Source organism: Sceloporus occidentalis, unplaced genomic scaffold, assembly GCF_023333645.1.
Source record: "Sceloporus occidentalis isolate IW3139 unplaced genomic scaffold, rSceOcc1.0.p SCAF_87, whole genome shotgun sequence".
NCBI lineage: Eukaryota > Metazoa > Chordata > Lepidosauria > Squamata > Phrynosomatidae > Sceloporus > Sceloporus occidentalis.
Genome location: NW_028317067.1, coordinates 4269539 through 4283494, shown reverse-complemented (window position 1 = coordinate 4283494; position 13956 = coordinate 4269539). Strand labels below are relative to the sequence as shown.

The window sequence follows — 13956 nt, the reverse complement described above, 5'->3', positions numbered from 1 at the left end:
AATAAGTCTCTGGATCTGCCATTTGTTACATCTACCATCGCTAACAGGCTCTCAACAGGGAATCTTTTTTGCATTTAAAAACGTAAGCCTTTACAGACAAAGTAAGACGAGAACCCTTCATACAGGGCTCTAACTGCACCTGTCCACCTGTCAGTGTCTCTTCAGGCTATGAGTGATAATTTCATGTAAGGTCTCTGTCCTTACCCTTCAGGTGATTCTTTGTCTCTGACTATCCTGCGGTCCTAAGGGTACATAGTACTGAGCGCTATTATCAGGAACCATGACAGGTCGAAATCCACCTGTCTGGAAACTTTCTCTCTATCAGGTTGCTGCAATGCTGGTCCTGCAAGTGTTACACTATACGTGTTTGTGGCTTGATCTGTGTTAGTGTGAGTGTCTGGGTGTGTTAGTGTAACATCCCTTACCGCAATCAGTCTCTGGATCTGCCAATTGTCACGTCTGCCGTCGCCGACAGGCACCGACCGGGGAATCTCATTTGCATTTAAAAACTCAAGCCTTTACATACAACGTAGTATGAACACCCTCCTCACAGGGTTCAATCTACACCTCTCCACCTGTCCGTGACTCTTCAGGCTATGAGTGATAATTTGAATAAGATCTCTGGCCTCATCCTTCAAGTTACCTTTTGTACGTGACTGTCCTGCGGTCTTAAGGGTATATAGTACTGAGCGCTATTATCAGGAACCACGACAGGTCTAAATCCACCTGTCTTGAAATTTACCGGGTATCAGGTTCCTTCAACGCTGGTCCTCCAAATGTTACACTATACAAATTTTTGTCTAGGTGTTTGTGGCTTGGTCTGTGTTAGTGTGAGTGTCTGTGTGTGTTAGTGTAACATCCCTTTCCGCAATCAGTCTCTGGATCTGCCAATTGCCACGTCAGCCATCGCCGACAAGCACTCACCCATGGAATCTTTTTTGCATTTAAAAATTCAAGCCTTTACAGACAAAGTAAGATAAGCACCCTCCTTACAGGATTCTAACTGCACCTGTCCACCTGTCCGTGTCTCTTCAGGCTATGAGTGATAATTTCATATAAGGTCTCTGGCCTTACCCTTCATGTGACTCTTTGTCTCTGACTATACTGCGGTCCTAAGGGTACATAGTACTGAGCGCTATTATCAGGAACCACGAGAGGTCGAAATCCACCTGTCTGGAAACTTTTTCTCTATCAGGTTCCTGCAACACCGGTCCTCCAAGTGTTACACTATACGTGTTTGTGGCTTGATCTGTGTTAGTGTGAGTGTCTGTGTGTTAGTGTAACATCACTTACCGCAATCAGTCTCTGGATCTGCCAATTGTCACGTCTGTCGTCGCCGACAGGCACTGACCGGGGAATCTCATTTGCATTTAAAAATTCAAGCCTTTACAGACAACGTAATATGAACACCCTCCTTACAGGGTTCAATCTGCACCTCTCCACCTGTCCGTTACTCTTCAGGCTATGAGCGATAATTTGAAGTAAGATCTCTGGCCTCATCCTTCAAGTTACATTTTGTACTTGACTGTCCTGCGGTCTTAAGGGTACATAGTACTGAGCGCTATTATCAGGAACCACGACAGGTCGAAATCCACCTGTCTGGAAACTTTCTCTTAATCAGGTTCCTGCAACGCTGGTCCTCCAAGTGTTACACTATACGCGTTTGTGGCTTGATCTGTGTTAGTGTGAGTGTCTGGGTGTGTTAGTGTAACATCCCTTTCCGCAATCAGTCTCTGGATCTGCCAATTGCCACGTCAGCCATGGCAAACAGGCACTCACCCAGGGAATCTTTTTTGCATTTAAAAACTCAAGCCTTTACAGACAAAGTAAGACAAGCACCCTTCTCTAACTGCACCTGTCCACCTGTCCGTGTCTCTTCAGGCTATGAGTGATAATTTCATGTAAGGACTCTGGCCTTACCCTTCAGGTGATTCTTTGTCTCTGACTATGCTGCGGTCCTAAGGGTATATAGTACTGAGCGCTATTATCAGGAACCACGACAGGTCGAAATCCACCTGTCTGGAAACTTTCTCTCTATCGGGTTCTTGCAACATGGTCCTCCAAGTGTTACACTATAGTGTTTGTGTTAGTATCTTGGTATATGTTAGTGTGAGTGTCTGTGTGTGTTAGTGTAACTGTCCCCTCCGCGATAAGTCTCTGGATCTGCCAATTGTTACATCTGCCATTGCTAACAGGCTCTCAACAGGGAATCTTTTTTGCATTTAAAAACGTAAGCCTTTACAGACAAAGTAAGATGAGCACCCTTCATACAGGGTTCTAACTGCACCTGTCCACCTGTCCGTGTCTCTTCAGGCTATGAGTGATAATTTCATGTAAGGTCTCTGGCCTTACCCTTCATGTGACTCTTTGTCTCTGACTATCCTGCGGTCCTAAGGGTGTATAGTACTGAGCGCTATTATCAGGAACCACGACAAGTCGAAATCCACCTGTCTGGAAACTTTTTCTCTATCAGGTTCCTGCAACGCTGGTCCTCCAAGTGTTACACTATACGTGTTTGTGGCTTGATCTGTGTTAGTGTGAGTGTCTGTGTGTTAGTGTAACATCCCTTACCGCAATCAGTCTCTGGATCTGCCAATTGTCACGTCTGTCGTCGCCGACAGGCACTGACCGGGGAATCTCATTTGCATTTAAAAACTCAAGCCTTTACAGACAAAGTAAGACAAGCACCATCCTTACAGGATTCTAACTGCACCTGTCCACCTGTCCGTGTCTCTTCAGGCTATGAGTGATAATTTCATGTAAGGTCTCTGGCCTTACCCTTCAGGTGACTCGTTGTCTCTGATTATCCTGCGGTCCTAAGGGTACATAGTACTGAGCGCTATTATCAGGAACCACAGCAGGTCGAAATCCACCTGTCTGGAAACTTGCTGCAGGTTCCTGCAACGCTGGTCCTCCAAGTGTTACACTATACATGTTTCTGTATATGTTTTTGTTATAGTGGCTTGTTCTGTGTTAACTTCCCCTTCCATGATCAGTCATTTAATTGCTTTATATGTCAAAACTGTTCTAGGCAAAAACATATTACGTTTATAATTGTAAAGTTGTGAAATCTTTCCTTAATATAGACCCTTCTATGTGCATGTGCAGAAAACACTAGTTTTAATTGGGAGGGCTTTCTTGCCATTGACTGGCAAAGTTTTACACCATGGGGAAGATGCTCTGCTTCAGCTCCTTACCTAAACTGAAATAAATACCTAAAAGAAAAATTGTTTGCATACAATTCCAATAATTTTCACATATTTTTTAAACATATTTTTGCTAGGTTGTATAAACAAGTATCCAAACATAAATCAAAAGCCTTCAATTAATATTTATCAAAACTCTCTTATTCCCTAAAATGAAAATATTTTTACAATGTTTTAAGTAAAGATCAGAGGCAATAAGTGGATTTTAGGCCACATTAACCAGCTTTTTATGGAATTTGGCATCCTACACAGCAAAATTAAAAAATAAAATTTGCTCAGTTCAATCATTTAAATGTAGCTTAAACTTTTCACATCAATCGTTCCCCTTACTTTCAAATATATCTAATTTTATATGAACAAATTCCACTGGTAAATGAAGGAGTTAAGCAAAATCGGACATTTTAAATATAAGACATTTTTGCGCCCTAATGGAAGACTAGAACTTTAATAAGAACCTTCAGCAAATTTTATCTAAAGTTTTGAATTTGATCATATTGTCAATACCAAAAATAAAGAAATTAAGTTTTTGGGGATTGGAGCTTGGTTAAAATGCAAAATTATGAGCAAATTGGCTTCATTTGGCACAAATTCTGAAAAATTAAAAATAATTTTTTTATCATTTTCCACATTAAATGTGTTAAAAAAGTCAATGATATATACATACATATAACAGAAACACAAAAATACAAAGTAAGGGTGAAAAAAAGCAATAAAAACAGAAAGTAGGGAAAGCAGAAAATGGAAATACAGTTTGAGATAAACAATAGAGAATAGAAAGATATATCCAAATATGTGAGACTTCCTACCAGACTTTCACCAAACAGTCAAGAAATGCATCCAATCGAGATGGCTCCATAAAATTAAACAATCATGTATACTTTACATTGAGCGTATGTGTCATATATATATAAATATAGATATATAGATAGATATATAATAGTATTGTACATTTCCATGCTGATTTGTGTGTATGTCTGCTGCTGATTTGGGTGTGTAGCTGTTTGTTATTTTCCGGTGATGTGTGAGAAAAAGATTACTGTTAGCTCACTGATGTTGAGAGTCTACATTATGACATCACTGCCTAGCATCACAATTCTAGCAGGGATGGGAAGCTAATATGGAAAAAGGGCTATATTTTGTATACAATGTTAAATTTATTTATGGGCATATTAAACATTATTCAGGTTTTTATGTATTTTGGAGACCCACTATCTCAATAATTTAAATGTAGCTTAGCACTAAAATCAAATATATTGCAATCAAATATAAATTATCCCCTGAGGTTCCGCAATGCAAGCCACCAACTTGCCCAGGACTTTTAGTGAAACACAAAGCTTTTCCCTTCAATCATTCTCCATACTTGTCCAAAAATAAATTGTTGCATGAAACAGATCCTTCAGCATTTTTCACAATAAATGTGTTAAAAAGTTAGTGATATATAAATAAAATGGAAACATAAAAATACGAAGCAACGGGAAAAAATAATAAAAACAGAAAGTAGGGGAGGCAGAAAAAGCATAACATAGAGATACAGTTAAAAATAAACTATAGAGAATAGAAAGATTATCTCCACAGATGTGAGACTTCCTACCAGACTTTCACCAAACAGTCAAGAAATGCATCCAATCGAGATGGATCCATAAAATTAAACAATCATGTCTACTTTGTATGTGTGTATATGTGTGTATGTATATGTGTGTGTGTATATATATATATATATATATGTGTGTGTGTATGTTGCTGGTTTGCATGTTTGTATTTTGCTGATATGCGTGTGTTCGCTGCTGTTTGTTAAATGATGTGTGAGAAAGAGATTACTGCTAGCGCACTGTTATTGAGAGTCGGCATTATGACATCACTGCCTAGCATCACAACTCTAGCACGAGGGGGAAGTTAAAGCTGATTAACCTGGGAAAAATGTTTTATGCAAAGCCAGTGAATGTATTTTGAGCATATTAAGACTTTTTTGTAACACTAATCAGGTTTTTTTGGAACTTGGCAGTGTACACTGCCAAAAATGAAACAAAAAACATTAGAAAATACCTTGACAGAACTTTCTATCACTTAATGCAGCAAAATAAGTCCAAACAACGATAAGCTTACTCTATAAGAGTAAATTTAGAGACTCTATCATGACGATTTCATGGATGTTTTTGGCTCACTATTTCAATAATTTAACTGCAGCTTAACACTAAAGGGACATGGCTGCTGTGCAGGGAGAGGACTGTCTCCAACGGAACATCAGACCCATGCTGCAGGCTGTCTCCGTGGAGGAAGAAGTGTCAGCAGGTCAAGAGCAGAGATTGTTTAGGTGAGCATCCAGCCCTGCAACAAAGCTGAACCCTTCTGATCCAGAAAGCCCCAGAGGCCAAAACAAACTGCATGGGGCTGCATGACCGGGGCAAGCTGAAGTGAACAGCCTATCCTTAGAAACCATGTGGTGTAGTGGAAGCAGGGAATGGGCAATAGAAAGGTGTGGTACATATATATATATATATATATATAAACCAGACGCCCTCCCCTTGTTCCTGGTGCGTCCCTCCCTCCCTCTTTTTTCGGTCATCTTGATGTATTTTGATGTTTGTTTGTGTGGTTCCTGTTAATGAATTTTGTGGAGATGGTTCGTCAATAGTGAGGTGGAGGTACGCCTCAGTAAGTTGTATTGTTTTCCCTAGGGCAGGGTCCCTTTGGAAACGTAATGTGATTTATGCCAGTCCGCCTGCCAATGTAGGCTTACGGCAGGCGGGAATAATGTCGACATTGGTTACAGTGGCTTGTTGCCATATGTTTTATGAATATTTTAAGGCGAACTTATGACCAAATGTTTACTGTTCTTACACGGTGTATTTCTTGACAGAGATAGCGTCAAGCAGTGTTTGACGAGTATTAACATTTGAATGCTGTTTTTTTTACAGTGTACAACAAAAGAACTAATAAAGCGATGTGGCCATACACTTTCCAACTAAATTTCGGTCTCCTGTGTGTTTTATTATTATTATGTGAACTCAAAAAGCGGTATGCAGTCAAGGATCCTGACAACGCTATCGGCAGAGGGGTTCCACCTCCGAGTCTCGTCGAAGAGGGGATGCGCCTGGATCGCAGAAAATAGCTGTGAGGGTGAAATCATATATTTTGCTTAAAGTTCTTCTGTACTGTTGGTGCCACAGCTGAACAATGACACAATTTATATTCAGCAGCATCTTGTGATTACGGTCCCCACATACATAGTTCTTCTTTGTTTAAGAGAGCCACATCCATGCTTTACATACTTCCCTATATTACATATGTTTGGGGCTAGTGATTTTTTTATACTATATACTATAATACTTATAGTGGTAGACTAAGAGGTTCTTTTTAAAAGTATAGTTTTTTTATTTATTTATGGCAATCCTTGTATGACGGTGTACCAGGTCTCGCAGCGAGCGCTGTTAAAGATGATTGTTCTGTAGAGAGCCAACAAAGCTGTTTTCTAAGGACTGCCTGATCTCCCAAGATCAGCAAGTCAGGACGTACTGATATGTCCTAATGTTACAGGTTTCAAGGATAAAGGGACTAAACATTTTAAAGAAGAAAATGAAGAAAAAAAAAAAAGGAATACTTTCCAAAATGTATTTTTAATGTAATAAATAAAAAATGCATGGAGCCCCTTTATGGGTTAGATTAAGGGTTAGTGGCCTTGCACTAGGGCATTACATATTGTCCTGGTCACAGGGTTTAGGCTGTCCAGGGTTAGAATTAGGGATAGAGGGTGACAAATACCTGATCATTTTACAAATACATACCCAAATCATTTAGGGTCAAACTGCTGTCTAAGCCAGAAACAGATGACTCAAACAACAAAAAAACACTTTTTTTGAATTATATATATTTTTTAATAATTATCAATATATATAATATATCTCAAATAATTCATGAAGCAGCAGCAGAAGTATCTGTAAAAAAAACAAAAGGACACATTATTAGAAGATTTTAGAGCCTGTCTCTAAATAATGGAATATTATCTGTTTGTAATAATCTTGTTATACAGTTGGCAGTCTGGTGGACCGTATATTATGATTGAACGTGCTGAAAAATATAATGGAGCGCTATAAAATGACATAATAATATTAATAATTATATTGTATTCATTGATCTTCTGTTACTGTTTCTTCTATACAGGAGGTCACAGTATGATCTGTGTCTCCAGCTGCATGTAATTGTAACAGAATAACGCAGAATAATGAAAATGTATCCAGCTTCTGTATATTATAAGAATGTTACTAAACGTGCAAAAAATGTTTACCTCTTCCGGGTGTTTCCCTGTTTGCTGAAATAAGAAATAAAGCATGAGTTATCTGTTTCATTACTTACTTCTCTCCTTTCCTGCGTTCTCTCCCACGTGTTTCACATTCCCCATATCTCGCCCTCGCTACACATATTCTATCCCTCGTTACTTCTCTCCTGTTCTTAAACTATAATCTCCCTCTCTCATTAATTGCTTTAGCTTTACGTATTGTTGCTCTTCCTCTCTATCAGACATGTAAAAATAAAAAGAGGCTTTTTCGAGAAGCTATATCCATAGAGAGAATTAATAACTGGCCTCTGTGTTTATATACAGACCATGCAGACTAAGATCTTCCCTCTAAATACTCACCACACGATCACTGCAGGCTCTTCTCCACCTAAAAAAACAAAGCAATAAATAACATGAATATGATATTTTTGGGTTCTTTTTTCATTCATCAACCACCTTGCTATTAGAAGCCATCATATATTCATCGTTATGATCAGTTGGACGTCTCTCTGCAGGCTACCCCTGGCGTTACTGTCCCTTGTATACAATACCAATGCCTATGCTGCATTACAATTCCATGTGATTTAGGATATTTTCCCAACATCACGTTATTAAACTATAATATTATGAACTCTTTCTTGCGGTAATTCAAAAAAACAAGCATTATTAATGATGTTGAAGGAAATATTTTAAATACTGAAAATTTCTGCCCAAGGAAACGAACGCTGAGAACTCCTATCGTTTTTAATGAAAACCAATGACTTTACTGCGATCTGCAGACCATCCATAACACCTCAATATGTTCCCTGGGGTTTTAATAACAGAAGCTACAATATGATGGGGTCTTGTGTATTACTGTAAAAAGTTACTTCAGAATGCACTTACATGTGACTTCCCATCACCTGAGAAATGAAAAACAGACATAAAATGTTAAATAATATTGTAAAAAGGCTTCCATGTCCACATTTATTCAGTTCCATATCATATCTATATATCCATAATATGTCTCGTTCAGCCGGGTTTGCTGGCGGACTCTGGGCAACCAGGACAGGAAATTCCTCTACGGTGGGAGAGGGAGGTGAAGCCCCTTATAATCCCTATTCTGATAATTAAACCCAAGAAACATTGGTTACTGGGTCTTATTATAAATACCAGTTAACCAACATTTTACTGGCAGGGAGCTTACAATCTATTGCACGTTTATCACCTGATCACCTATAGAAATACTTACTCACTATCTTCTCAACACGTTAAGAAGATGGAATAGCTAGTACTTTGTACATCTACATCTGAACTCCAGTGGCAGCAGACTTAGTATGAATTAGATTTAGGGCCACTATACCATTTTGAGGGGTAATTCACATTTCTGAGCCTTAATACATCAACCCAAGGATCTTTACCAAATTAATGAAATTAATGGCAATGCCTTTCAGCTCATTTTTTTCATGGAGTTAAGCATTTCCTCTGAATATATAAAGAGGCACATTTGACATTATAAAAATGACTTCTGCGTAGAAATTGGGAATAGAAAGGTAATAATAATAATAATAATAATAATAATAACAGCAGACTTAGTATGAATTAGATTTAGGGCCACTATACCATTATGAGGGGTAATTCACATTTCTAAGCCTTAATACCCTGTTTCCCCATGTATAAAACGCACCTTAATTTTGGGGCCCGGAATAAAAAAAAAGTAAAAAAAAAAGTTATTGAACACAAATTTTATTCATCATAAAATTCATACTCATCATCCTCATCAATCCCATACATTAACCCTAAACACCACATCAACCATAACTGCCCCTAAATTAACCCTAAAGACCCCAATTAACCATAACTTCCCCTAAATTAACTCTAAACACCCCATTAACCATAACTGCCCCTAACTTTCAGCAGCCCATATATTAAGGAAAGGGCGGGGCCAATCATCAGTGTAACTGCAAGGAGGGACTGGGAAGCACTAACAATCTACAGCCACTGTATAAAAACGCACAGTTTTTAGACCCCACATTTTTCGAAAAAAGGTGCAAATACGGTATATCAACCCAAGGCGCTTCCCCCAACACCCCCAAAGCATAATGTTTCAACCTCCATGTTTGACGGTGGGGATGGTGTTATTAGGATCATAGCATTCCTCCTCCTCCAAACACGGCGAGTTGAGTTGATTGCCAAATAGATTTTGGTCTCATCTGACCACAACACTTTCACCTAGTTCTCCTCTGAATCATTCAGATGTTCATTGGCAGATTTCAGACGGGCTGTACATGTGCTTTCTTGAGCAGGGGGACCTTGCGGGCGCTGCAGGATTTCAGTCCTTCACAGCGTAGTGTGTTAACAATTGTTTTCTCAGCGACTATGGTGCCAGCTGCCTTGAGATCATTGACAAGATACTCCTGTGTAGTTCTGGGCTGATTCCTCACCGTTCTCATGATCATTGAAACTCCACGAGGTAAGATCTTGCATGGAGCCCCAGACCGAGGGAGATTGAAAATCATTTTGTGTTTCTTCCATTTGTGAATAATCAGTCCAACTGTTGTCACCTTCTCACCAAGTTGCTTGGTGATGGTCTTGTAGCCCATTCCAGCAATGGTGGAGAGTTTGGAATCTGAATGATTGCTTCTGTGGACAGGTGGCTCCGTGAAATTCCTTTTAACCCCTATATCCCACTCTTACCCTCCCCCCAACCAGTGCTTCCCTAGACTTCTCCCTGTGCTTCAGATTCCTTGGTGTGTAGTGGTGGCCGCCGGTGAAGGTCTGCGCGATGCACCAGGCAACCTCTGCTGCTGCTGGCTCGTCCGGCTTCTATGAATGAGCACCGGAAGGTCATGTGACGCCCCTCAGAAGTGCCGGCAGCGGCGGCGTATCGCACAGACCTCCACCGGCTGCCGGAGAGGAGGATCCAGGTCCCCTGCAGCGCTGCGGGGGATCTGGATCTTAGTCTTGTAGTCAGACCTCTATTTGAGGTCTGATTAGAAGACCACCTCTAATATAAGACGATGGTTATCAGAGCATTTGCTCGGAAAAAAACCTTGTCTTATAAACGAGCAAATACGGTAATAATAATAATAAAAAAACTTTTTTAATTTGCTACGTTCAAAGGAGTGGATCTGGTGAAAGCAATTCTGGAGGATAAAATGTATCCGGAACACGCGCCCATTTACCCGCAAGCCACTGCTTTCCAGGAAAACCTCCACGGCTGTTAACTGCTCGGCGGGGTCTTTTGCTGCCGTTTCACGTGCTCCAGGTAACTGGCATTGGTCTGCAGGGTTTTCCGGGTACGGATGGCATCCTAAAGACATGAGATCCATCATCGGCTATCTTGGAACCAACATATAGGCAAGAGGCTACCAACAAGAGCTGCGCTTTGGGGCAACCAGAACGCAGGGAAAGGGCCATCAGGTTGACTTTAACACGTGCTTTAAGTGACGGCCCTACAGCATCAGCCCTTTAACTTTACTAAAAAGTGCCCAACCTACGCTGCTAAATCTTATATAAAAGACACATTACTGGAATTAAAAACATGCAAAATATGTAGCCAATCAGGAAAGGAAGGGCAGGAACATGTGAATACTATGCTCACGGTAGCCGGTAGCTGCCCTTTGAACTGTCAACAAATGTTTTATCCTGTAATGACAACACAGGCAGCATAACATACAAACATATATTATATACACACACGCAATCACGGGGAGTATACGACAACTGCGGCTATTAACCCCTGCAGGGTGCCCGGTGCAGACACTGCTAGTTTCGATGTCCCGGCGGGAGGATGGAGGTATCTGGGAGATCTTCAGCGTGTTTACAGGAGAGAAAGTGGTGATAGGTGTGAAAGGGGTATATAGAGGATATCACCCCGATCCTATCTATCTCTGCAAACACACAAGCTACTCACTACCCAAGCCAAGGGTAAGTTTATCAGTGGTTTTCCGTACGCTCGGGGAGGAATAGCACGAAACATAATAGCACCGGGGAGACCCAAAGATCCATACGCAAGGGCACAGGAGACACTCTGTCACTGAATAAAGAGAGAGTGCGGCCCGCTGTGCTCCTTTAATTAACATATTAAATGCCAGTGCTTCCCGGTATCTCAAAAGCTGCCGGGTATAAGCAAATACATGTCCCTGGGCACTTAAGCACAAGAGTGGCAATTTCTGGCACCGGTTAACGGTCTTCTGATGGAAGTACTGCCAAAGCCCACAAAGATGTTTAGACCAGAGCGGTGGTGCCGCCAGGCGTGGGCGAAGCCGAGTGCATATATCACATGTAAACATCCCCAAAGAAAGAAAGTCACGCATGTAAAAACACCGGTTTGTTATGCCTGTAGCCTGACACTGTGCCACTTCTTAGGCTTTTGTAGCCTTTACTCTTAAAGACACCAGCATTAACCCTTTTCACACCAGGGTACATGCCACGCTCACCCTAACCACAGAGCTTCAAGGGTTAATATAAAGTGTACCCACAACACCTTATCAACTATTATAAATGAGCCAGAAGGAGGGTACAAGTCAGGGGCAACTAAATGGGGGACGGGCAAGAGGAACTCTAGCACCCCCACTAGATAGATAGATAGATAGCTAGATAGATAGCCTATGTGTAGAAGTTAACAGATACTCTATTGTACATGACCCGTCGATTTCTGCAAGTTAATTAACTGAACCAGGTAAATATTGCCCAAAAGTTTCAATAACAGTGCAAAACTATGATAACGTAAAGATTTAACGTGATGATGAACATGGAGTCCAGAAAAAAACAAATAGAAATAACGGGGGGCTTTTTATTGAATGTGACTAGGGCTAGACCATCACTGTGTTACCGAGTTACACCTACACCATTAACATCACTTGAGTGGTTACGTTACCTCTGCTGTAAAGACCGTTACTGCAGGCCGCCATAATTGATTTTTAATGCCCGGGTGTGGTCTATACTTATCGTTCAGTAAATCCAATACACATCTTGTATTGTTCAAGATAGACACAATAGATTTATAACGCGACTGGCGCACGAGACCGTTGGCGCCTCGCTGGAGGTGTCTTTTTGGCGCGTGACAGGGACTCTGTGAGGGAAGCGGTTTTGATCCTAACGCGCAGGTATTGTTCTGAGGTACTTTGCATCGGCGAACTACAAGGTGTTTTGTGACCCGCCAAATACGTAGTAATTAAAGTAGGCGACGGTATGTAATTCAGGTCTTTCGTGCTTTTCGCGAACATAGACGTTATATGTGGGTTTTTTTTGTGTGTGTGTATTTCTGTGTGCCACTCAAACCCCTCAAAGTTGTGTGTAATGAGTAAATCACAGGCACCTTTATGGGTATATAAGCACCGTTTTTCATTGAAATACATTAAACTTCGACAGCTGCCAATAGACCACGAAGTCTCTGATAATGTACCCATGACCTATGATAGTTCCCTTTTTTAAATAGAAAACGTGCTTCATAGCCAGTAATTTATTTTATAAAAAAGAATTAATAATAACTCCCGCTTGTCCCATCTGTGGAGGGCAGTGGACCAAAGTCTTGTCCTGCTTTCTTCTCCTGAATTCTCTCTTTTCTATGAACTCAGAATGTTTGCTTTGTATCTTGGTATTCAATCCTTAAAGTTAAAAAGCATCAGTAAATGTGTTTAGCAATTCACATGCGTAACTAAAGTATGTTTGTCTTATAAATGTTATGCTCAATTGCATAATGTGGAATAGGTCATCCTCTAGCAATGCCTCTGATCAAATCCCCCTAAAACAAAGGTGACCATTTGGAATTTTAATGTGATGATTATCTGGCTATCTGGCTTTGAGTTTGAAAATCTTATATTAAATATATGAGGGAGATGACCTGGTACGCCGAATGTGACAAATTTCCCATGCTTGCCTGGTGTCCCTCGTTAGTGTTCACGTTGGGAAATCCTCTATTTTCATTCGTACTTTCTTCCGTTTCAGAATAGTTATACAACCATAATAGTCACAATAGTGTTTATGTAAACTGCACACGTATGACACTTTATGCAAAATACATTGGGGTCTATTTACTAAAGGGTTGCGTTGACAGAAGAGCTTGCTGGAGTTTGTATTTCAGCTCTCACGATACATTTTGAAGAGCCAGCCTTAGTGAGCTTCTGGTAAAGGCAGGGCTTGGCTGGCCCTGTGTAATGTGTAGTTAAATCAGTGAGATTTCTCCAGTCTCCATGGACTTTGGTTATACTTTATACAGGACCAGCTGAGCCTTTCTTCCTTTATAAAAAATTAAAATACCAGCATTTGAAATACCCTGGGGTGTCCACTGTTGAAAAATAGATTGGGGGTAAATGGAATTAGCCGGCTTCAAAGATGTCCCAAATAGGACATGGGGCAGGATGACCAGATGCCCAAGCAACCAGGTAAACCTATGCATGGGTGGTATCGCCATACTCAGGAGATGTTGTTGAACACATATTGGGGTGTTGTTTGGAAGTGACATAACAGGACTACCCGATATATAACTTGTGT

General features: G+C 40.5%; 1 protein-coding gene across 1 annotated transcript in view; it reads left to right on the top strand.

Annotated features, from left to right (window-relative positions):
- The first annotated feature begins 11235 nt into the window (after positions 1-11235).
- The window catches only part of LOC149284947 (testis-expressed protein 11-like), a 44012-nt gene continuing 41291 nt past the window's right edge, over positions 11236-13956 (top strand). Inside the window, exon 1 of the mRNA XM_089496065.1 lies at positions 11236-11305. Coding sequence (XP_089352191.1) covers positions 11236-11305 — 70 coding nt within the window. The remainder of the gene's footprint in view (positions 11306-13956) is intronic.